This window comes from Octopus bimaculoides, chromosome 3, assembly GCF_046866305.1.
Source record: "Octopus bimaculoides isolate indiv1 chromosome 3, ASM4686630v1, whole genome shotgun sequence".
In the NCBI taxonomy this organism is placed as follows: Eukaryota; Metazoa; Mollusca; class Cephalopoda; order Octopoda; family Octopodidae; genus Octopus; species Octopus bimaculoides.
In genome coordinates, this window is record NC_142930.1 from 146,330,775 (window position 1) to 146,357,335 (window position 26,561).

The window sequence follows — 26,561 nt, forward strand, 5'->3', positions numbered from 1 at the left end:
CTTTCCCATATTTGTAATGTTGATGCAACCAGACAAAAATGCTTAAACCATACAATCATGTTTCATGTCAGTGTGAATAGGGCAGTTACTGAAAGTGTTACACCTGTTTGGCAGGCTTCAGTATACAACAATGACATGAAAAAGAAAATTATTAGACGAAAATGTTAAATGCTATGATGACTATGAAACCAAAACAATACTAACAACTAAAATAAAGGTGAAATGGAAACATTAAAATGAACCTACCAAATGTGAAATATACATCAGTGATATCTTTTGTTTCAGGCATTGTCGAAACACACAAAAGAAAGGACAATAATGGAATATAAAGCTAAATCAAGTCTTGTAATGCTACTTCTCTGAGAGCCAGGAAACAGTATTATTTATGAACGTAACAGTAGAGAAGATGACCAGTGAAATTTCCAACTAAATATGATATTAAACTGAGAAAGTGATAAAGGAGTAGTGCTAGTGGTTGCTATAGTAACAATGACAAGTAATCACCATTATCCTGTTGCAGAAGTTGAATGTTTCCAAATTATACAGGAAGAGTTGGAAAGCAAACACCATAGACAATAGCTGTTCTGTAATGTTGATACACTCCTCCCCTCTGAACATCAAAATTTGTCGCAATTAAATTTCATCAATGACCAGTTTTAATGACGTGTGTAAATCGTATGTTCGTATGATAGTATTTAACCAGGGATTTTTATGAGGAGGAAAAAATGAGGAGTGGTTTAAAAAGTGAACAGTGAATCTATTATTAACTAGACTTGTTGAAGTCACAAAGCAGATATGAATGGGATGCTAACATGCATGTAGGAGTGGGATTATCATCATTACCATCACTGCCATCATTTTACGCCAGTTTCCCATACTGGCATGTATCAGATAGGTGGCATGAATTGAACACAGATACCTGTGTAATTTTGTTGGTAAAATAAATCCTGCACCAGAAGGATTGTTGTTGATGTTGTACAATGTAGCTCAATAGAGATGAAACAGACTTACGAACGCTAAATGAAACCAACAAAGTTCAGTTTTCTTAACTAGTCATCTCCTTTTCTTATTGATTTGAGTTCAGTTCACTAGTTTATGGATTTTAAGGGCTAAAATGTGACTCTAGCAAAATTCAAAATCAGATATGTTTTAAATATAAAAAAATATAAAAATACTATGTTGACTGTACAATCTCTACAAACCAGTTTCCCATCATCATCATCATTTAATGTTCGTTTTCTATGTTGGCATGGGTTGGATGGTTTGACAGGAACTGACCAGCTGGAGAACTACATGAGGCACCAATTGTCTGTTTTGATATGGTTTTAATGACTGAATGCTCTTCCTAATGTCAACCACTTTACAGAGCGTAATGGGCGAATATATCATGCTTCAGTTTTTTTTTTTAGACATGGCTTGGGGCTATACTGGCTGAAACCTATCAAAGTTATATCAGGAGTTCTATTTTTATTATCTAATACATCAGGAGTTCAAGAATTTGGGGGAGAATAGAGTTACCCTTTAGTCACCACTACTCTCAGATCCACTATGGTATGGGCTCTAGTTATGGGTCAAATAGCACAAGATGATTTTGTGGCTAAGGTGTGCAAAACTTGGAGGAAGGTTGACCTGAAGACATATGTTACACAGGCTCACTGGTGTGTAGGCATGTCCTGATGTCAAGTGAAACAATCTCTCTCACTAAGTATTAAATATGCCCTATTCTCATGGGTAAGTTTGAGAGAGCAGGAGATAGCAGAGTAAGTTATAAACAAGACCAGCAGAAGGCTACAGGAAACTACTGCGATACCTTTTGGAAGAAAATTCACATATCTTCAGACTTCAGCATAGAGGTCCATGATTGCTGATGCCTGCAGGCATGGCACTGGGATATATATATATATATATATATATATATATATATATATATAAAGAGAGAGATGGGGGGCAGAATATTGTTTTACACAACAAAATGTGATGCCCTACTCTCAGCATTTACAGTATCATTTGGAGAAAGATTTGTTCTACTGCTATTTTACATAAATGACTTACATAGAACTAACCTAATTTTTCTTTAGAGGCCAAGCACAATCTATGAACAAAGAAACATAAATGATTCAAAGAGCAATACTTTTTAAGGTCAGCATCTAAGTATTGCAATTTTCTATTTTACTGAACTATTCTAAGATTTAAAGAATAAATTATCTTTTGTTTAAGCTTATATGTTACTTATTTGAGTCTTTTGAAACAAATTCAAGCTACCTTCAGTCGTTCATCACCATGAATAATATATTTTAAGTCATAGTCTTATGAATATGTAGATAACAGAAATAAAGGAATTGCTCATGGTTAAGAAAACAAATGCAGAATAAATATGTAATTGAACGCCTGTGGATTTGAAGTTAGGACAATGAACGAGGCAACAGGGGAATGTCAGTTTGGGTTGCATAATTTATTTCTTTTTCTGGTAGCTATCAATTGTGGATTTGAATCTTGCCAAAGTAAATTTAGCCTTTTGTCAAACTTGAATTTCTAAATTAATTATGCTAACATAGTAAGAAGTACATGATTGAAATTGATACCCTATTAAGCTTAGTAATTCACTATTACCTCTAAGTTGTGTGAATACACATGCTTTGCAACCAGAACAACAAAGAAATAATGTGTGAGCAAAGGTTTAGTTACTTAATACAATGTAATAATTAATGTAGTGATTAATAATTATACTGCGTCTTGGGATTCTGGATTGTATAGAATGGCTGGATAGCAGACCTGCCCAACCTGTCCTAGTATGAAAAAAATTAACATTAATATGTTAACTATGATGATGATGATGAACATGCTTTCCTTCTATGTTACTATGTACTATACTTTACATTGACCACTGTACATCCCTAGCTAACTCATACAGTTTTACTATTACTACAAAAATAATAATTTTAACATAGGTTTCCTCCCGCCCCTAAGAACTTAATCCCGACTGATAGTCATATAAGATCAACAAAGTTGAAAGCTTTTCATACCAGCCTGCTAGAGACTGACTACCTCTGATTCTGTTTTTCAAATTAAGTTTAAATCTTCCCACCATAGTTTTATGAAAGAACTTCTTGTTAAAGTCATTCTAAAAGCCAACTTAATAATAAATTGTTTTTTTTTCTGTTAAATATCTTCATATTGTTAATTGATTTAACCCTTTTGTTAACATATTCCTGTTGAAGTACAGTGTTTATCTTTCAATTTATTTTGAAAATAATGACGAATACAGTAAAATAACTTTATTATTTAGCTGTTGTTTGGAACATAGATTAATGTGAAATTTTAACGAGAAGTTTAATTTTGAATATTTTAACCCTTTAGCCTTCAGATTTCTTTGTCAAATGTATTGCTTATTTATTCACATTGTTTTGAATTAATCAAAGATTAACTTGTAGCTTTAAGATTTCAATGGTGTGTTGGTATATTTTTAGAATGACATTGTCAGTTTGAACAAAAGATTTTGGAGAATATTTTAGCCAGATTAAATGCTAAAAGGTTAAAACAGAAGCAAAGGCAGTTTTGGACGGGTTAGTATCAAAACGATTAAAAGATAATTGAAATTTGTGGATGATGAATTTCATTATGAACATGGTCACAAAATGGTTAAAAACATTGCCTAACATACAAAGCTAGAATGAGGAGGGGATATTAATGTTTGGTGTTATTAAAACAATAGGATCAGAGAAACAGTAGATTTCTTTCATAGCAGCCCCTTCTCCTCCTCATTCAACACCATTTGTAAAGAGTTTATGGGTAGCTGGTTGGCCAAATGTAGCATAATGTTGATAATTATTTTATTAAGCTCAACAAGTTATAAAGTCTCTAACAGGACACACCAAGCTAAAAACCTGTAAAGTAACTAAATAAATCCCCCTTCCTTACCATTTATGCCTACTTCTTATTGCCTTAGGATAAAAAATAATCCTGAGAGGGAGAGAAAATCCAGGAAATAACAGTGAACACTAGTATACAAATGAGGCAATGCAGAAGCCTTAAGAGGTTATTCAATCTGTTAGAATTAGCAGCCAAATCTCCCTTAAATGATACCTACCCAAATTGAAAACTGTGGGTCAGTTTGAATAACATATCATATATGCCAGTATCTAATACGATTGGGTGTACAAGATGACTCCCAGGATTTCCATTTAAAAAGTGGATTTTGAGCTATACTTGCTGTATAAGACTACCCCAAGTTTTTGTGGAAAATATCTTAAGCACTGAAGGTGCAAGGCTCATATGTAAAGGAGTTGGATGAGCTGTAGCTTCTCCAGTGGCCCTTGAAGCCTCTGCTTTTGTGTTTCAATAGCATTTTAACTAAGTTTCAATCAGTAAACTTCGTATGCAGCAATTCTGCAGTCTTGGTTGTTTAAAATTTATCCAGTCATTTTCAAAAAGTGGCCAAATATTGTAAATTACCTACTATAATACACATCAAATGGATCTGGTTGGTGTAAGCACTACTGTAATGACATCACTTAGGCGTTGGTTATTTTACAAGAACTAGCATGGTGTCAAGTATACCATAATAACACCATTTACCTGTATGAGAGAGCACTCTAACAAGGCAGTGTAAACAGAATGGACCCTGGGACCTGGATGAACAGGCTGATTGTTTACATTTTCTGTTTGTCAGTTGTTGCAGATGGCGACTGGTGTCTGTCTGCTAAGTTTGCTGTGCTGTTAATATAATTAATACAGCTTCTCAAACAGACATGTAAGTATCAGTAGAAAATACTGAGTTGTAGAACCATTGGAGCTATGATGTGAGTGTTTTATGGTGTTCTCCATCAGTATACTCTTTACTTTTTTACTGGTTTCAGTCATTTGACTGCGGCCATGCTGGAGCACCACCTTTAGTCGAGCAAATCGACCCCAGGACTTATTCTTTATAAGCCTAGTACTTATTCTATCGGTCTCTTTTTGCCGAACCACTAAGTTACGGGGACCTAAACACACCAGCATCGGTTGTCAAGCGATGTTGGGGGGACAAACACAGACACACACACACATATATATATGTATATACTTATATACGACAGGCTTTCAGTTTCCGTCTACCAAATCCACTCACAAGGCTTTGGTCGGCCCGAGGCTATAGTAGAAGACACTTGTCCAAAGTGCCACGCAGTGGGACTGAACTCGGAACCATGTGGTTGGTAAGCAAGCTACTTACCACACAGCCACTCCTGCGGCTGTGGTATGTGCAAGTATCAGTAGAAAATGCTGCACTGTAGAATCATAGGGTCTATGTGAGTCCTTCACACTGTTCTCCATTGACGTTGGTGCTATTCTAAACCACAGTAACTTAAGGTTCAGATTTTATATGGGGTATGTAAGACAACCTCTAGTTTTGGGGTGATTTTTTTGAAGTTCAACACTCCATCCTGTACGCTGATATATATGATAATCTGAGAAACACAATGCCTGAAAAGAGAATGGTGTGACCATTGCTCATAAGGCTGCAGAAATAGGGCTGACCTGGAGTTAATAACTGGAAGAACATTCAAATATAAAACAGATATTGCAACACCTAATATAAACATTTGCAAAGCCATTAAAACTAAAATAATTGATAAAAATAATATATAAGTAAAAATGAGAGTATAAACACTATTATTTTTCACTTAAATTTATAACTTTTTGTTTTAGCATTCTAGCATTGGCTTGAGGAATTGGTAACTTTTAATACTACTCCTGGCATGCTTATGCATTCTTTACCCTCTTTGGCTCTTTCATTGTTTACTTTTCTGTTTTGTGTTTTATCCTGGGCCACCAATGTTGTCTTTCTTCATTTGACTTATTGCTATTTCTATTACTTCTTTTACCCTTTTCCAAATGGTAAGGCACCCGAGCTCATTATTATTACAATTAAATTATAAATAGAAACATTGAAAATAACTTACCTCCACTTTCAGATTCTGTATCGCTTGTACCCGAACAAACGGTTGTGTTTTGTAGTTGGCGTGCAAGTTCTTTTGTCTCAGATTCGCTCTCAGAACGATAACTTTGTCTCAGTAAGCTTTCTTGAGATAAGCTGCTCAGAATTTGGCAGAGTTTTGGAAAGTCATTTTCAAGTTTACGTTTCACACCTGGATGAGACAGGGTGTCATCTGACGTTGCATGAAGGGATTTCAAAATATTTTCTTTCCTCTTTAATCTAGGAAATGTAGCAGATGCATAATCAAAGGATTGATTATTTTTAGTTGGAGTTGATACCTCCTGGGAACGTAACTGGTCAAGAGCGCTTTCAGATATGAAAAATGGTTTCAAGTCAAGACCATTGCTTTGTTCATAAAGCTCAATAACACTCCAAGGCCTCTCTTTATTTCGTCTTCCCTCTCTTTGAATAGGGAGCGATGAATGCTCTGCTACTTTGGCAGAATCTACTTTATCATTACAAAGAGATTGTGGATGCATGGCCCGTTCATATAGGATATGCTGGCTGTCTTCACTGGCAGTAGAAAACTCATCTGAGCCATCACTGTCTCCACTTTCTTCTCCACTTGCATCACAAGAACTTTCAACAGCATTTTCTGCATCTCCGCCAGACCAAGAAGAGCAGCTGGAGAAAGCAGGTTTGTGGCCTTTTTTTATCTTTCTTTTAGATTTTTGTGAGGAGCTGCAACTCTCTGATGCTGTTGTTGTGGTCGCTATAGACATGTCTGGGGACTTGTCAGTCCCTGAGTCAGATGTTGTTGATAACTCTTTCCCTGATGATTGTTCCATGCTGTTTTTCTCTGGAGTGAAACATATTTTATCAGCTGTAGAAGTGATTGTTTCAATCTGTAAAGGTTTATCAATATTTTCACTAAAGTTACAACTTGGAGTCTGTATATTATTGTTGCTAATATCAGCAATAACACCAGAATCAGTGGTCTTGTTGAAACTGTAGTTGGAAAATTTTGGTATATTATCATCATGGGTCGAATCTGTAGACCAATCAGTGTCAAGAGTGACCATTTGATAAAAATGCTGATTTGAAGAGTTAATATTTCCAACTTTGGACGGATTTTTAATACTGTAGAACTTTTGAGTCTGTAGTGGAGAGTTTGAAAGTATATTCTTGCCAACATTGTTATGGTCTTCCAGTTTTTTGAATGGGTTAGTATTGTCTTGATAAAGTTGTGCTTTTTCCAAAAATATATTTTCTCTGTTCATGCTCAAAATATAGTCATCATGTTTGCCATAGACCAAGCCATTTGTCTGTTTTTCACTGAATCGACTCACCGAGTTGTTTTCATTAGGTTTTCCAGGCATGCTTTTTTCTGTTGCTTTATCAAGCTTTGTATGCAATTTGTTGTCAGATTCGTCACATTGGTCACTTAAACTACTACCACCTACATCATGAACATGTTCCTCACTGGATTCATAATGTGTTTTAGAGGACAGGTTTCCTGGCCTAAGAGGAGTTTGGCCCCAGAATTTAATGGGAGAAAAGGCTGATAACTGATTGGTATTTTCCAGTTTCTGAAAAACAGAAATAACAAATAAATATAAATCATATATGCACATTTGAATTTACAAATAAGTACTCAATACAGAAATAGAGAGCAATTATTTATTTGTTGTAGTGCTGAGATTATTTTCTACTACTATTTCAGAGTAATCTATAGTATAAAGTAGAATTATCTCATATATCAAAATAAATATACACTAATTCCTAAATTATTCCTCTGGTCATGGCTTCATGCTTTCAATAGAGATGTAGATATAAATATACACACCAGTACAAGAGGGCCATTAGTTTTATATAAGCTGGTGTTGACACAATGTATGGTGACATGGTGAGTATATATAATTTATCTACACATCTATAAAAACATGTATCCACACCCTGAGAAAATATCATAGAATATATATGTATGCATGAGTATATGTATATATATGTGTGTGTGTTGCTTTATTTTTCATGTCATTTCATTCAAGTCATTATACCCACAGATATATGTAACATTAAGTAAACAAACAAATAAAACAGGATAAATGGAACATGGAATAATTTTAAAAAAAACATTTTGAAGTTACACAACAAAATATACATTCAAACCCAATTTCTATAATTATTATACTAGTACTCCATTAAAACTTAATCTACACTACCTGATATTGAGTACACAGTAAATAGCTTATGATGTAAAAAAAAAAAAAAAAAAAAAAGCTGCTTTATAGATGAGTTCTCATTTGATACATCAGTTGAGCAGGTACTGTGAAACCAAATCTAAATAATAATAATAATGATGATGATGATAATAACAACCAACAAATGGTTGAAGGAGATTGAAAATGAACGTCCTGTAGAGCTTTTACAGAAGGTTTTCCTCTTAGGAAAAAGAAAGGATCTATTTTAAAACGGGGGCGCCAGTATTTTCTTAACGAAACACTTTGAAACTTGGGACACTGGTAGAATGTGTCATATAAAACATCTTTTACTCTTAGTCTTCTTAACAAAAAGGAATTCGCAAGTTATTCCATGTTAAAGTTGTCGTATTTCTGTAATTTCAACCAATCACTGACGTCTATTCAGCTCAATAGAGTTACTGCTGGGCAGTCATAAAAATGTTATTCCCTGTGACATATTTCATCCGGTTTAATCGTAATTTATACGCATATATTGTTTATATAATAAATTACGCTGTGAGTATCTATGTGTGTAACAATTTTAGAGTTCGGATTCTAGAGTTAGGGTTAGGGTTACGGTTAACAGTCTAGTTAGGGTTAGGGTTAGGGGATTAATACGATATACACCGTTATAGCGCTAACTGTTTTCAACTGAATAGACGTCAGTGATTAGTAGAAATTATCGAAATAAGACAATTTTTTACATGAAATAAATTCGAATACAAAAATATTTTTCTGTTCTATAACACAAAATAGATAAGTATACGAAGTTTGAAAGTCTTTCCCTACCAAAAACACTACATAAAACATAAATGAAAACTGGCGCCCCCGTTTTAAAATAGATCCAAAAGAAATACCATCAGAAGGGTTTTGAGCACTTAATGTAGGTATGACTGGAATACCTCTGAGCACAGGTCTGTTTGATCAGGAAACACTCAGAAGCTAAACGAGTTTACCTGATAAAACTGTTACACTATATTAATCCTTCCATTAACATATTTCTACAGAAGTACACTACCCATGCTTCAATTAATTTTTTTAAATAATGAAGAATTTAGTAAAATAATTCATGATACAAAACTTCCTGTTCTAGATTAAAACTTAGCAAAATTTCATGTTAATTTATGTTCCAAATACTAGCTTTAACAAAGACGTATTTTTATAAATTATTTTAAAAATTAATTGACACAAAGGCAGTATATTTCAGCAGAAATGTGATTATGAAAGGGTTAAAACAGGAATATTGTACAATAGAACCAATGGGCAGTCTCAGGTATGTTGATATCAAAAGAGTTAAACATATCAACAGTGTCTAAAAGTTACAGGTAATAATTATTTTAAAAAATGAACTATCTACTTTCTGGAATGTGATAGTGAAAACTATATCAAGATTGATAATGATATCTTATAGTGGTAATGAAAAAGATAGGACTTGGCTGAATACCTCTGAGTTTAGAAATAGAGATGTGTCTTATGTCAAGTGCATTATAAATAGCTACTATAATTTGTAGAAGGTGAAATAGTAGTTTGAAATAAAACAGTGGTATAATAACATCGAAATAAAGGAGAATATCTTTATGCATATTGGCAAATGAAATGCAGAGTCAAATATTCTGCTCTACATCTTCCACAACCTTTTAAGAATAAGTTGTGAAAGATGTATACAATAAACATACAAATATAAATATAATACTGACCAAGAGAGGTTTGATTTAATGTTGGAGTTCTGAAGAGACACGCACACACAGCTAACCATGTACACAGCACACACACACAGAAATGTATGTACACACACACACACAGTATTTATTATGAAATTAATCAACATAAATATTAGTTTCAGCCGGAAGAGGAACTGGAGGAGGGCAGATAATAAGAAACTAAACACAAAGAAAATAAAAGCATATAACTGAAACAAAGTGAGTGAAACAGCAATCTATTTTAGCCAAACTAATTATAGTTTGCTATATTAGTCATAGCCAGTAAAATAATCAAGATGTAACAACACTGTGTACACACAACAGTTTATGGTCATTCCAGTTCAATGACAAACAATGCATGAAATATATCACCTGAATTCTTAATTTTTCAAAAACTACAAAGAAATATTTATCTTACATTTTGTCCTTTTTGAGACTACATTACTTACAAATAGACTGTGTCCATGTTATAATTAATTTTCAATCTAATCAGGATCTATGAAGCTTTTGATAATATAACTGCTAAAACCTATTAGTACAATGCCTGTTTTTTTTTTCCATTACAGGTGCTTATATGCCCTAATATTACACTATTTTCTATAGTCAACATGAAGGCTTATAATTCTATATACAAAATTTATCTATGTATTATGGCTGATGTTGAGCAACACCATATTGTTTATCGCATGAGATTTTGATCAAGATTTTAATATAATCCTGTAGTATTCAGATTTCTGTCAAACGTAATACTTATTTATTAACATTCTTTTGAATTAATCATGCAATTTCTTGTAGCTTTGATATTTCAGTGATGTGATTGTCTATTTTAACAATGACGTTGTAGGGTAGGTGAGAGAAAGCCCAGATCTAGTCAGTTTGAACATAAAACAGGTCGAATATTTTGGTCAGATATGGGGTTAAATATGAATGCCCTCATACAAATACTTCCAGATGGTAATAATAATGATTTCTGACATAATAGGCACAAAGCCAGAAATTTGAGGTAAGGATTGTATCAACCTTGGAAAAATGAAAGGCAGAGTTGAACTTGGCAAGATTTGAACCCAGAATGTAAAGAGCTGGAACAAATACTACAAAACATTTTGTATAATGCTCTAGTGTGACTAAATCTGCTGCATACATTTCTTCTGCTTCACATCAGAACACTTTATTCTACCTTGTGTCAACATGACTTAACTATCAGCAATAGAGGTACCAGATCACCTGGGAATGTTACTTATGGTAAGGAAACCAAAGAAATGGTGAACATCTACATAATCATAGAAATGGCGACCAAATCTCCTTTGAATTACACCCTGGGAAAAAGACATGCATTAAAGAATGTAGCACTGAATACATTATACATTAAACAAACATGTGCTGATCACAGCCTTTGATTATAGTTCTTCTCAATGTGGACAAACCTGGAGCTAAACAACTGCATGTGATAGAATGATTCCAGGTGGAAATTATTTTTCATGCATGAAACAGAGCAAAGCACTAACTCTTAAAAACCTCCCTGGGGCTTAGTGAATCATACATTACAACATTACAACAATTGCTCAGAAGTGTCAAATAATATCATACTGTTTAACCTGTTACTGGGGTGGGGGCACTGCCTCCACCACCAGGCTTTTGGTTGTCTTTAGCAGGATCCACCCAGTACCAACCACAAGGTCCAGTCATGTTGCAGTGTGATGATTAATCTGCCTCAATGATGCTCAGAGTTAGGCCAGCAAAGTGCAAGCTCCTGATAGGGGCTTCCATGCATGACAGGTCAAATGAATGAGGCCAGATTAATATAGACCACCACTTCCCAGAGACAAAAATAGGTACAACTAGGGCCAACACCCCTAACTAGAAAAAAAAAAAAAAAGGCCAAGTTAGAGAAGCATCAATGACAATTTAAAACCATCAAAACCTGGGAGAGGAAGGCATTCCTTCAGGGAAACACATGGCAAAATACTGAGAGTGAAAAAACGTAGGGATCCAACTGGAGAGGAGCAGAAATGACAGCCCTGAGACAGAACAGTGGAGAAAAGTCATCAAGACCTATTCTCTACAGAAAATGAGGGGCTTAAGTAGATAAGTCCCCTATACCAGCTTTAGGACCAGGTCTCTGGTCTGAGGACAACCTCCTCCCTCCTGCTTGTCTTGGAAGCCTTGAAATGGGTCATGGACTCTACTGTGTCCACTATGAGTCATTAAAAAAAAAAAAACCAACCCAATCTTTTTTAATGTCAACATTTGTACATGTGTGATATTTGTCTTTTGTTTTTAATTAAACATGGTCCTCAATAGACCAACTGACCCACTTTAAAAAAAGATATATGTAAAATATATACAATAGTATTAGTAGTAGTAGTAGTAATGATGGTTTGTATTTACGTTGTAGTTGCTGTTGCCACTAGAGTTATTTATTTTTAAAGCACTTTCTTTGCACTAGTTGGCATGACTTCTGTTAATGCAAGACAATACCAATTACTTGCTAGTAGCACAGTGTCAATGTTAGCAGTTACAAACTGCGGAAGTCAATAATGTGACAAATTGAATAAATATTATAAGTAACGAGGGCAAAATTGCTAAATGACTTTATAAATGATCTATTGATCTAAAGGTTCCAAGTTCAAAATTCATATTATTTTTAGTTAGCTTTTTTTTTTTTGTTTTTGGTGCTCTTTGCAAAAGATATACCTGTTAAAAATATTTATTGCAAAGATAAGAATCTAGTGCATTTTAAGTCTCAATCTATGCAACAAGAGTTACCTGAAAATATATCAAATTTAGAGCCCTGTCCAGAGACATAATGGTATATCTATCAATAGATGAGAATGTAAAATCTACAAAAGTGACTATAAAGTCCTTATGCATTCCGACTTAACTTTTCTAAAGTTCATGGAAATATTATTCTTTTATTTAACCAAGCAATTATTTTAAAATGTAGCCACCACAATATACATTAAAATCATCAGCACAAGCCAATGCATGATCCTCTATGTGGTCGCCTGGTTTACTAGAAATAGCAGCTATATTACCCTTGAATCATTTCTTACTGTCTTGAGACAGGAGGAACCCACAGGATAACATTCTATGTATAAAAACAAAATGGATAGTCATGGCTGTAATAATTTTGATCTTAAGTCTGTTCAATCAGAGTACTGATTTTCTATGGAAATCTGGAGAAAGATGATGCAAATCAGTGTTGTGTTTCTTAGATACAATAACTATCAAATTAATATTTACTATCAATATAGTTAGCTTGGGATCACCAACAGATTATTAACTAGATATAGGAACACATATACACATACAGATACATGAATATCTGTATATCAGCTCTTAAATGAAGTGTATACAAAATGCAATGAACACTCTCCTGAAGGGTATGAGAAAAATTTTGTATCACAGATTGGATGGGTGGGGAAAGACAAATAAAGGCCCTTAAGCAAACTGTCCAATGAAACAAAAGAAACAGCAACAATAACAAAACAGCAATAAAACAAATACAAAGTAACCTGTATAGAAAGGAAAAAAAAATGTCCATTGAAACCCATCCTATATTGATTTTTTTGATTGATTAGTTGATTGCATATGTATGTGTATTTATTGTGAGCGTTGATGTGCATCAACATATGCACACATTAAAACTGCATGTATACTAAGGAAGGCCTAAGTGTATCCATTGGAACAGTTTTTATCTTTTATCTGTATATAAACCAGAAAGAGTCCACAGAGATGGAGAATCCAGATAACGATTTGCACTTGATAACCGAAGAAAGACTGTTATGAAAATAAACGAAACAAGACAAAAACCCCACAAATACACACACAGTTCTGCAAAGACAAGTCCATAAATGATGGGCAGGAAAAAGAATTCGGTCATCAACAATCATTTAAGGATGTATGCCACTGAACTTGATAATTACTAATGTCGACTAACCATTTTATTAGTTACTTAGCATACAAAGCAAGTCCTATAGTTTCTCAGAGTGGTAATAATGGAGGAGGAAGAAGAAAAAGGAGATAGGGTGGGTATTTATTAGCTTCTTATTTCTATTATCCACACATCAGCTCCCATTGTGGATTCAAAGACTTGCTATGGCTATGTGGTCAAGAAGTTCACTTCCCAACCATGTGGTTTCAGGTTCAGTCCCACTGCGTGGTACCTTGGGCAAGTATCTTTTACTATAGTCCCAGGCTGACCAAAGCTTTAGGAGTGAATTTGGCAGATAGAAAATGTGTGGAAGCTTGTTGTGCAAATGTGCATGTGTCTTTGTATTTGGGTTTGTCCCTCACCCACCGCTTGACAACCAGTATTGGTTTGTTTACATCCTTGTAACTTAGCAGTTTGGCCAAAGAAAACAGTAGAATAAGTACTAAGCTTAAATGAGGGTAAAAACCCCCTCTGGTTATGAATGACCATGGGATTGCACCTAGAAAGTTCCCCTCTGAGGCACAAGTCCAGGCAAGGTTGTTTATGGAAGACCAGCAGTTGCCCATGCATACCAGTCTCCCTTCTACACACCACTGATGTTATCCAAGGGAAAGGCTGGCACCAGTGATGTCACAACATATTTCTACAGCTGTGTGAACTGGAGCAACATGGAAAAAAGTGTTTTGCTCAAGAATACAACACACAGCCTGCTCCAAGAAGGCTTAACAAAATAATGGGGACATTTAGTTCAACTAAGCCTTCAAAGGTGGAGCTTCAGCATAATTGCAGTCCAATGATTGAAAAGAGTAAAAGATAATAGAAAAGTGTGTGGTTGAATATAATGGACTTGCACTTCATCAGACAAGTATTAAGTCATACTTCTTTGTATTGTGCCAAAAAGAAGATATTTTGTCTGAATGCTAAAGGGTTTTAAGGGCCAAACTTAAAAACAAGTACAGGGGTTGATCTAGCTGGTGCCTTAACATGGATGCAGTCCAATGACTGAAACAAAAGAAAAAAAAAGTGTGTGTGTGTGTGTGTGTATGTATAAGATGGTTGGTGTTAGGAAGAGCATCCAGCTGTAAAAACCATGCCAAAACAGACAGTGAAGCCTGATGCTATCTCCTACCTAGCCAGCTCCTATCAAACCATTCACCTCATGCCAGCATGGAAACCGGACAATAGATGATAATGATGGTGGTATGAGAGAGAGAGAGAGAGAGAAAGAGAGAGAGAGCATGAATAAAAATTATTTTGCGTACATGTTTGTTTAAATTATGAACATTTTGAAATGAAGTTGCAAGTGGGTGTGAATAATCTACAGTTAAATTTTAAATTTAATTTTCCAACAGGGGAATATGAAAGCCAATGAAATGTTGCCTAACAGTTAAAATGCTCACTCATGTGTGCACACACGTACACATGCATGAACAAGCACATAGATAAGACTTTAACGACACTTTAGTTAACAAAGACAAGGTTGTGGGGGGATGGTGGAGAAACTAACATTACCATAAATGAAAAATGAAAAAGAAATTTGAAAGAATGAAAAAGAAAAAAACAACACCCATCCCTTGCCTAGTATTATTTGGTAGATTTTTTTATACTCTTTCCTCAACACATGAAAGTAAATGCAAATAAATAACTTCATAATATAGTTGAATATCCAGTAAAAGAAATACTAAATAGATTTTTTTGAAAACCTCTTCAGCATTTTTGAAGAATAGCAAGAGTGGCTGTGTGGTAAGTAGCTTGCTTAGCAACCACATGGTTCCGGGTTCATTCCCACTGCGTGACACCTTGGGCAAGTGTCTTCTACTATGGCCTCGGGCCGACCAAAGCCTTGTGAGTGGATTTGGTAGATGGTAACTGAAAGAAGCCCGTCGTATATATGTATATATGTGTTTGTGTGTCGTATTTGTCCCCCCAACATCGCTTGACAACTGATAGAATAAGTACTAGGCATCCAAAGAATAAGTCCTGGGTCGATTTGCTCGACTAAAGGCAGTGCTCCAGCATGGCCGCAGTCAGATGACTGAAACAAGTAAAAGAGTAGACAAATAAGTGTGGATAAGACTGTATGGTTTTTAATTTAATCTCACCATTCAGCACATATGGGCAATTGTCTTCTACTACATATATATATAAGGAAGACTCAGAATTGGTAATAGTTTATGAGTGAAATTTGGTAGCCAGAAACTGAGCAGAAGTTTTATACATATATATATATATATATATATATATATATATATATATGTATATATCATCAAAAGCTTCTGCAGTTCCATATGGTTGCATCTTAGTTTCTTTTTTTTGTCCTTCTGTTTTTTCTCTCCTTGCTTGTCCTTTCAGAAAAAGAGTAAATACTCAAAACTTAGTAATTTATTTCATTTTTTTTGTTTTCATCATCTGCTGAGCATCTACCTAATACACTGTTTTTTTGTTGTTGTTTACCTCATCAATGTGTTATATAATGTTGCACCTATACAAGTGTTAATGTTAAACTTTTCAAATTATAAAAAGCAACAAACATTTACTGAAGAAAGAATAATACTTTCAGTAGAGTCAAATTTATCACATATGTATATATTAGGTTAATTGAAACTTCATGTTGTGTGTGTGTGCGCGCGTGCGTGCGTGCATGCACACATATTATATTACAGTCCTCTGGACCATAATAGAAGAGTTTAAGACTGGTTGTTCCTTGTGACTCATGTTTACCAAAGATGTACTCCTCATAGCTGAAACTATCAAACATTTACAAAATAAATTTCATATTTGGAAGCAAACCATAGAATTAAGGGGCAAAGACAAAAGCAGGAAAAAAGGCAGGACCTTATTGAAGTTGAGGAAATGGCCACATTGGGATGCAGAAAAGGAGTACCAAATTGAAATAAGCACTAGAGTTGATATGATCAACTAAAAATCTTTGAAGATGGTACTACAACGACAACTAAAATCAATAATGGATAAAATAAAATTTAAAAAAATGATCCATGTCATGTAATAAATGAGTAAAATTGTTTTACTAGGTTTCTCTATCTGAGTTATATTTAATATTCAAGATAAAGAGTGTGCGATGCAAAGGAAAATCTTGATTGTATATTAATAAAAAAAAAAATTCTAAATAATTTATTAAAACAAAAACAGTGATGGCAAAAGTTTCCTCTTACCTAGCAATTAGCTCTTGGGTTTGCCTCAACAGAACAGAGCAAATTACTACTACACATTCAGTTAGTCTCACTACGAGGCACACTTTAGCTTAACGGAACACCAACCACCATTATCTTTTTCTGCAAGGTCACGTACATTAGTAATACTATTTACACAGCACATGACTATTTTAATTGACTTGTGTAAACATGACTGCATGCATATATTTTTTAAACATTTTTATTCAAACCCTTTTTATTAATGCGGTATACTGAAATATTGCCTAAGCATGAATTACGATTCAAGCATGTTATTTTTCTTTGTATGCATTTCTGCTCAGTTTTAATATACCTTCACAATCATTGTAAAAGTATCTGCTGTTTAACTACTTTTAATATTGTATTTTTTTAGACTGAGTATAGCCTATTTCCTGGAGCGTGAGGGCTGTGGTGTTGTTTTAATCTTTTATTGCGATTACAAGTGGCCAAAATGGGGTTTCTCTGAAGGAAATGTGGAGTAACGTTACTTGTCAGAATGCATAGCTCAGAGAACAGGAAGTCTCTCCAGGTCAAACCACCACTTCTCTGCACTGCATCGAGATACCACATCCCTGGTACTATGGAAGTATGTGATTAGAATGTCTAAGGAAAGGATCACAAGATAGGATTCTTCAAACTGAGCCAATCAGCAGGAGACCTAGGGATAGATTAAGAATGAGACTGGTTGACCATGTTTGGGAAGGACCCTACGGAGGAGATACCTGAGGATTTTATCCCCACAACCCTTCTCGGAATAATGGACAAAGAAGATGGATGGATGGGAGGTAATACCCATGACACTTTACTACAGAGACTCCAAAACTGGTTGGGAAGGAACCGATTATCCTCAAACTAAAGACCTAACTTAAATGTTTGCAACAGGCTGGTTTTTATTAAAGGCACTGCCAGTTGGAGGTGTTAAACGGAGTGACTGATTAATTCTACCACCCAAGTAAGCCAAGGCAAGATTTGAACTTGAAATGCAAAGAACTGGAACAAATACTGCAAGGTATCCAAGTCCGATTTCTTTTACAGTTCCACCCATCTGACACCCTGGATTATTACTTTTTGTACTAACCACACAAAAGAACAACAAGCAAAGTTGATCTTGGCAGCATTAAAACTCTGGGTATCAGTGAATTAGCAAAATCCTTAGAGTAATAGATGAAACGAATGTCTTGTAGTATGTCCTGTGTTATAGAAAATAAAGAACCTTTGAGACATACGTATTAATGTAACTGATATATATCAACACACACATATATATATTTATTCTTTTACACATCTTTAAAGGACATACCTTTATCACATAAAAAAAAAAAATATATATGTATATGTTTTTAATATCTGCCCAAATTTTTTAATCCTGTTTTTCTCTCCTCTTATATATAATATATACGTAATATGCTGTCATCTCTGTGAGTCTTCAATTTTCTACAGGCCTTTGAGTTTACGTGTGTTGTATTCTAGCTATGTAATCTGTTTAATTGCTGTGAAGTTGACAAATTACCCTTGTGGCTCATAATATAAAAGCTGAGTTTACCAGAACTACCAGAAGACATAACTAAGGAGTTTTGCAGAAATAATTTTCTTAGAACTGACATAAAAAAAAAAAAGACACTACAATACTCTGTTAAATGCTTGGCATTAGAAAGTGTGTTCTGTTTCACAAGCGGTTTCCTTTTTTTCTTTTCTTTACCTTTTAGCCAAGAGGGAAGGCAATAGCATGACTTTCACAGGTCCTTCAAGTTAGAGGGAAGAAGAAAGGTTCCTCAGCTAGGAGACCTGGTCCAAATGCTTGAGGTAATTTTTAACACACACACACACACACACAATATCATCATCATTTAACCCTTTAGGGTTCTGATTACTCTGTCAAAAGTAATGCTTATTTATCCACATTGTTTTGAATTAATCATGCATTATCTTTTAGTTTTGTTATTTTGACTAAGTAGTTGCTAAGTTTTAGAATGATATTGTAAGGTTGGTGTGAGAGGCAAGATCTGATCAGTTGGAGCATAAAACAGGTAGAGTATTTTTTTTGGCTGGATATGGTCGGTTCAAATGCTAAAGGGTTCATGTCTGTTTTTGAAGCTAGCATGGTTTAAATAGTTTCACAGGAGCTGGCAAGCCAGAGAACTGCACCAGGCTCAACTGTCTGCTTTGACATGATTTCAACAGTTGGATGCTCTTCCTAATATCAGCTATTTCACAGTGTACTAGGTGCTTTTTACATGACACCATCAGCCATGGGGGCCACCAAGTAACTTACAGAATAAAGACCCCCACAAATGGGAATAGTAGTAGCATTGAGGGAAGTGGCTTTGTGCTAGATGAGAGGTTAAAGTAGAGGAGATACTTGGCTACTTAGTTGGAAAAGACAGGAGTAGAAAAGGAGAGATAGTGTTAGAGATAAAGACATACACACACTTATATAATGTTTGTTTTTAGGAAAGTGAATAGTATGTAGTATGGCTGCAGCCAAGCTATAATCCCACCCTATCAGTAATGAAAGCAAAAAGGATGAGAGAATTCCTAAGATAGAGCTATCTTGAGATAAAGTTACTTTCAGTAGTGTGATTGCCAAACAAACAAACACAAGAAACCACCAGGCACACCTATCCAATAACAAAAACAAATCTAGCACAAAAAAAAAAAAAAAAAAAAAAAAAATGAAAGAAATTTGTTGAAATGAAAGATTCATATTTGGCAATGCGTTAACTGTAATTAAGTTGAATATTCTCATTGCTGACTATATGGGAACTTAATTCTTATCACAAGACTGATTAGTTTGAAATAGTAGATTACTAATTGTCCTCCACCTGAGAGAAGTACATCAAAGCTGGACCGATAAAGCACTTGATATGGATTGCTGGGGGGTGGGGACATGACAAATCAAAATGTTATCAACATGATTAACCTATGTTGACTATTTATAGCTGTTGGTCTGTCTGCAATGGGCTCACTGGATCACTTACTGCAAGCTTAAAAGTGATTCTAATCCCATATGCTGACATTCCATATTGATAAATAGCTGGTACAAATAAACTTTATTTAACCCTATTTGTTACCATATTTTATTTTTGGTTAAAATACATTGACTCTCAGTTAATTTTGCAAATAATGAAAAATTTGTTGAAATAACTATCGTTGAGCCGATGTTTGGAACATAATTTGACACAAGATTTTGATGGAAGGATTTTAGATCACTTTCAAATGAGAAGCATGTATCATAAAACCCAGGGTCAGTCACGTGTGGCTGTATTAAGAATAAAAAGATGAAAGAAAAATTTTTTTAAATTTAATTTTCTAAACTACGAAAACAAGTTATTTATGAAAAAAGTAAATATATATAAATATATACAAGGTGTCCACAAAGTCTGGGTACACGGGGATTAACACATACTTTACAAAATTATTATTTCTTATATTTAATTGTTTATGTTATGATTTTATTTACTCCATGTACCCAGACCTTGTGGACACCCTGTATGTATGTATGTATATATGTATATATATATATATATATATATATATATATATATATATATATATATATATATATATATAAATTATAATTTAGGATATCTAAGGGATACCACCATGCTTGAAATAGCAGTCAAAACTTTGACTCTAAAACCACATTAAATGTTCATACAGCACCAGGAGAAAAGACAAAGAGACAAAATAAACTAGCAAAAAAATACTGGATAATTCCAGATCCCGGATTTCTGGCTCTGCCTTCATCAGTGGAATACACTCAGATAGCACATAGGAGTTTTAGGCGGGCAATTTAAACTGGTCGTGTGCATATGTGCATATATATATGTATGTATACATTTGTATATGTAAGTATTCGTATTGATGTATATATATATATATATATATATATTTGTATTTATGTACTATCTGAGTGTATTCCACTGATGAAGGCAGAGCATTTCTTATGCAGAGCTAGAAATCCGGGATCTGGAATTATCCAGTAAATTCTTTTGCTAGTTTATTTTGTCTTTATCTTTTCTCCTGGTGCTGTATGAACATTTAATGTGGTTTTAGAGTCAAAGTTTTGACTACTATTTCAAGCATGGTGGCATCTCTTAGATACCCTAAATTATTATTTTTATTCCATGCTGGCCACTTGATAAGATCAGTATTTTTAAATAACGATCTTATCTTTATATATATATATATATATATATATATATATAAATTTAATAATGAGGGTAGAAATTGATATTAATCAATTAAAACCAGTGGCCTAGCATATTTTAAAAAATCTGAAGATTAAAATTATATTACATACAAAATTAAGAGGAATGACCACCAAAAGTGAACTCCTATATGCTAGAAATAGGTGCCAAATCACCTAACCACGAAGAGTATGTTCTCAAGAGAAAAATTGCAGAAATTTTTTTCTTGAGAACATACTCTTTGTGGTTAGGTGATTTGGCATCTATTTCTAGCATATAGGAGTTCACTTTTGGTGGTCATTCCTCTTAATTTTGTATATATATATATATATATATATATATATATATATATATATATATATATATATATATATATATATATATATATATATATATATAAGGGATTAATTGAATTTTTTTTCTTTTTTCAACAGCAGTATTTTACTAGTCATTTGATTAAGAGTGGTCTCATTTGAAGCATTATTTTCATACTCTGAAAGAAAATAATGTGCTGGTATATCTCAGGCAACATGGTTATAGTACAGTATATTAAGCAACAGGGTAACGCTGTTAGTAGGAGAGGTTTCTGAAAGAAAAATCTTATGTTTTAACCCTTTAGTACCTTTAGCATTTAAACTGGCCACACCTGGTCACACCTGGCCAAAATATCCTATCTCTTCTTTTATGTTCAAATTGGTCAGATCCAGCCTCTCACACCTATCCTACAATGTCGTTCTAAAAATGAAAAATCACATCATTGAAATCTTGAAGGTATGATATAATGCATGATTAAGTCAAAACAATGTGAATAGATAAACATTACCTTTGACAGAGCAATCAGAATGCTTAACGGTTAAGGCTAAATATATGACACAAGTGACTCTTAATTCTGAATCTGCAGTAACATGACAATGTTTATATTATAATATTACCGAGATATATTTCTCTGGTCCATAGCAGAATAAGAAGCTTAAATTTACCATGGCAAAAAATACTATCTCCAATTTTGCCTTTGTGCAAAAATAACTGTCTTTAATACAGGGACAAGACCTAAAATTTGAGTGAAGAGGTTAGTGATACCATCAATCCTAGTACTTGATTGGTAATTTAACTCATCAATCCAGATAAGTAAAACTGACCCAAGCAGGATTTGAATTCATAAAGAGCTGGAAGCCATAAATAAATGCAATGCATTTATTTATTCTAATAAGTGTGCTGGCTCAGCAACCTTATGTGGAAATAGTAACTGGCACTCTGTCAGTTACAATGATGAGGATTCCAGGGGAAATTAACGTACAAGTGGCTGAGTATTCTGCAGACATGTGTGCCATTAATGTAGATCTCGGGGAGAATCAGAGTAACACAATGCGACATGGCTGGTTCCTTTGAATTACAGGTACTACCCATTTTTGCCAGCTAAGTGAACTGGAGTAACGTGAAACAAAGCATTTTACTCAAGGATACAATACACCACCACTTATCGAATTCATGACCGTACAATTGTGAGCTGAATACCTATAACCACTAAGCCATGCTTTCGTTACACAAGGAAGTTTGAAATTCATTATTGCATAAATTAATTACACAGAGATGCAGCACAATTTTGTCAGTGAACAGGTCGCGGTCTCAAAGCGACGAAAATATTTTGACAAATTAAATTTAAATGTTGAAGTGAATCTAACGGTTTTTGTGTGTTATTTTAAATGGCTTATAAACACCTTCCACGCTGCAATTGTTTTTGTTCCAGCACATGATCTCAGATCAGGTCACTTGCTATGCAAGTACATCTCCGCAATAATTAATTTTGTAATTCCTGTAGTATTCAGATTACTCTATCAAATTCAATATTTATTAGTTTGTATTGTTTTGAATTAATGATGCATTATCTTGGGGCTTTGAGATTTCAATGATGTGATTTGTATATGTTTAGAATGACATTGTAGAGTAGGTGTAAGAGGGCAGGTCCTGACAGCTTGAATATTAAACAGGTAGAATATTTGGGCAGGATATGACCAGTTTAAAAGCTAAATGGTTATCAACAGTCTTTCCATGGTAAGCAACAGTAATAAAAAAAACCAAAAAACATTCAGGTATGACTAACTTAACAAAAATAATCTGTCAACGAAAGTACGAAACTATTTAAATAAATACCATTATTTTTAAAGTAAATATATAAACAGGTACCCTTATCCACAACGTTAAAACAACAATAGAAGAAACACATGGTTCCAACAGGTAGCGAGTATTTTTAAACTCCAACGGGATTTCTAATGAAAGTTGATTTACATCATCCCATGTCAAAGCTAGCAGTCAGAGAGAAGTGAGTGCGACTTGAAGTTTACCTAATTACTGCTAACAAGATTTACCGTTGTCATGAAAGATATGGAGGTAGTAACCAGGTGAAGCTGGTATTTTATTTACAAGGTGATCGGCGATCACTACACTTGGTACAAATCATAAAAAGAATACATTTTATATATATACATATGCATATATATATATATATATATATATATATATATATATATATATATATATATATATATATATATATATATATATATATATACGTATATATGTATATACACACACGTATATACACATATAGGCATACATACACATATATACACATACATATGCACACACAAACATATATATACTATGTTTATATACATATACACATATATATTTATATATATATATATATAAATATATATATAGATATATATATACACACACACACACACATGTATATATACATATACAAAGATGTGTGTATATATATATATATACACACACACACACACATGTATATATATACATATACAAAGATGTGTGTGTATATATATTTTATAAGTTGGTCATCTTCTGTTGGTTGTTTTTTCCTCGCATTAGGTACTAAATGTGGTTATTTTGAGAAGTCCACTGCGTGGCGTTATTATTTTTCTGTAATAATGCCCTTTATATAAATATATATATATATATATATATATATATATATATATATATATATATATATATATAAATATATATATATACACACACACACACACGTGTGTATGTCTATACATATAGTGATTTGTAATTAGAAAATTTTGACTACTACAGAATGACTCTTAGTGCGTAAAAATAAAATTACAATACACACACACACACACACACACAAAGCTTTCTCTCTCGCATGTGCTTATACACACAAACGCACAACTTTCTGAATATCCTTTTCCATTCACTTTTATTTACAATATGGGAACAACAAATACCCGAAACAAATCTTTGAAAAGAAAAAAAAATATGTACTGAAAATACTATAGCAACACTTACCAGTTTTTTAGAGGGATTTCTTAGTTTTCTGCTAAAACTATCCATTGAGTAAACGCCATAAATGCAGAGAAGGAGACACTGTTCAGGACAGTAAGGGACAAAAGACTAAACAGCAGAAGGTACCAGGACCTCTGCTTACCATCTCAAGCCCTGATTGGTAAGTTGCTCACGCCTTCTGTTTACCTGTCATTAATACTTCCTAGCAAGCAGTAGAGCAGTAAACTCACACCCACTCCCTTACCAACCAGCGCTACCTTTCCATATTTCAGGCCACCTGATGATAGTCAGCCAGACAGTTAACCAACCAGCCAACTTGGTGTATCAGTTTGATCAGCCAAGAAGGAAAAAAAGGTGTTTTTTGTTTGATTTGCAAGTCTGTCTCCAGAGACAACCACCCCTTCACCACTACCTATAGCTCATCTCCTCCCACCACCACTCCACTTGACCCAGGGTTAAAACTTCCAAAATAAACTGCTTTTTTTAAAATCATATCTTTTTTTTTTATCAAGAGTGCAGACGGGTACATGCAAAGGACACAATAACACAGGGAAAACTTATTGATATTCAAATTTTTGTAAAATATATAATTTCAAACATTGTAGCTTTTTTAAAAATTTATATGCTAGTGTGTGCGTGTGTGTGTGTGTGTGTGTGTGTGTGTGCATACAAGTACATGAGTTGAGAGCATTTATATATCTCTGTGATGTGTGTGTGCATACATACATGTGACTTCACAGTAAGAAGTTTACTTCCCAAACACATGGTTCTGGGTTCAGTCTCACTGCATGGCACTTTGGGCAAGTGTCTCCTACTACAGTCTCATGCTGACCAAAGCCTTGTGAGTGGATTTGGTAGATGGAAACTGAAAGAAGCCTGTTATGTGTATGTGTGTGTGCATGCATGCATGTATCTGAGTGTGTCTGTCCTCTACCAACAGTTGAGAACTGTTGTTGGCTTGTTTACACCCTTGTAAGTTAGTGGTTCAGGAAAGAGAAACAGAATAAGTACCAGACTTTAAAAATAAGTACTGAGGTTGATACATTTGATTAAAATCTTTCCAGGCAGCGCCCCAGTATGGCTGCAATCCAATGACTGAAATAAGTATAAGACACATTCAAATTATGCAACAGAAGCAGCTCTATAATATAAACATTATCAATACCACATACATTGTGATGTTTAAATGCCAGAAGCTGCAAGTTTTTCATTTAGGAAAACCCAGATATATTTCAGAGCCACATGAAATGAAATCACCCTAGAAGTAATCATGAGAGTAACTGATACCATATCTTGTTGTATTTGTGATACATCAATGCTACACATTCATGTCACTTCCTAAACAAAATCAAATGTACGAAGTATGTACAGATAGTGTATCAAGTATTTGCTGATCTGCAATGGTGTCACATAATATATATATATATATATATATATATATATATATATAAATCCAATGTGTCCAAGGACTGTATCATGGGTTAATGTCTGTTTTGGCATAGTTTTTATAGCTACATGCTCTTCCTAGAATTGTACTCATGCACACATATATATATTCGCTCGTGCAGACATACACTTAAAGTGGAACCAGGTTGAGAAAAGAACAAGAAAGACTCTAACAAAAGATAAAGTATTTAGTTGTTTGGATCATAAATTTTACTATGAGGGGGATGGCTGCCGTAGATTTTAAGGATAGTAAATTAGTGTAGGACTGTGATTAAATGCATTGTGAAAAATTAAAGATGATTAAGTTAAGATATTTCATCATCATTATCATTCAGTGTCTGCTTTCCATGCTGGTATAGGTTAGATGGTTTGACTGGAACTAGTAAGCCAATGAGCTGCACCAAGTTCCAATCTCATTTGACATGGTTTCTATGGCTGGATGCTCTTCCTAATGCCAACCATTCTAAAAATTATAACGGGTGCTTTTTATGTGTCAGTTATGTGACACCAGCATCAGCCACAGTTGGCTAAGATATTTCATCACCATCATCATCAATTAGCATCTGCTCTCCAGGCTGATATTTCTAGCAGTCAATTTATGAAACACATATTGCGTGAAGACGTG

At 34.1% G+C, this 26,561-nt stretch overlaps 1 protein-coding gene across 3 annotated transcripts in view; it reads right to left on the reverse strand.

Annotated features, from left to right (window-relative positions):
- Window positions 1–26,561, reverse strand: part of LOC106877836 (uncharacterized) — a 205,274-nt gene that overhangs the window by 27,596 nt on the left and 151,117 nt on the right. For all 3 annotated transcript variants that reach the window (XM_014926867.3, XM_014926868.3, XM_089349771.1), the window contains one exon: window positions 5,940–7,503. In XM_014926867.3, the coding sequence (XP_014782353.1) occupies window positions 5,940–7,503 (1,564 nt within the window). The remainder of the gene's footprint in view (window positions 1–5,939; window positions 7,504–26,561) is intronic.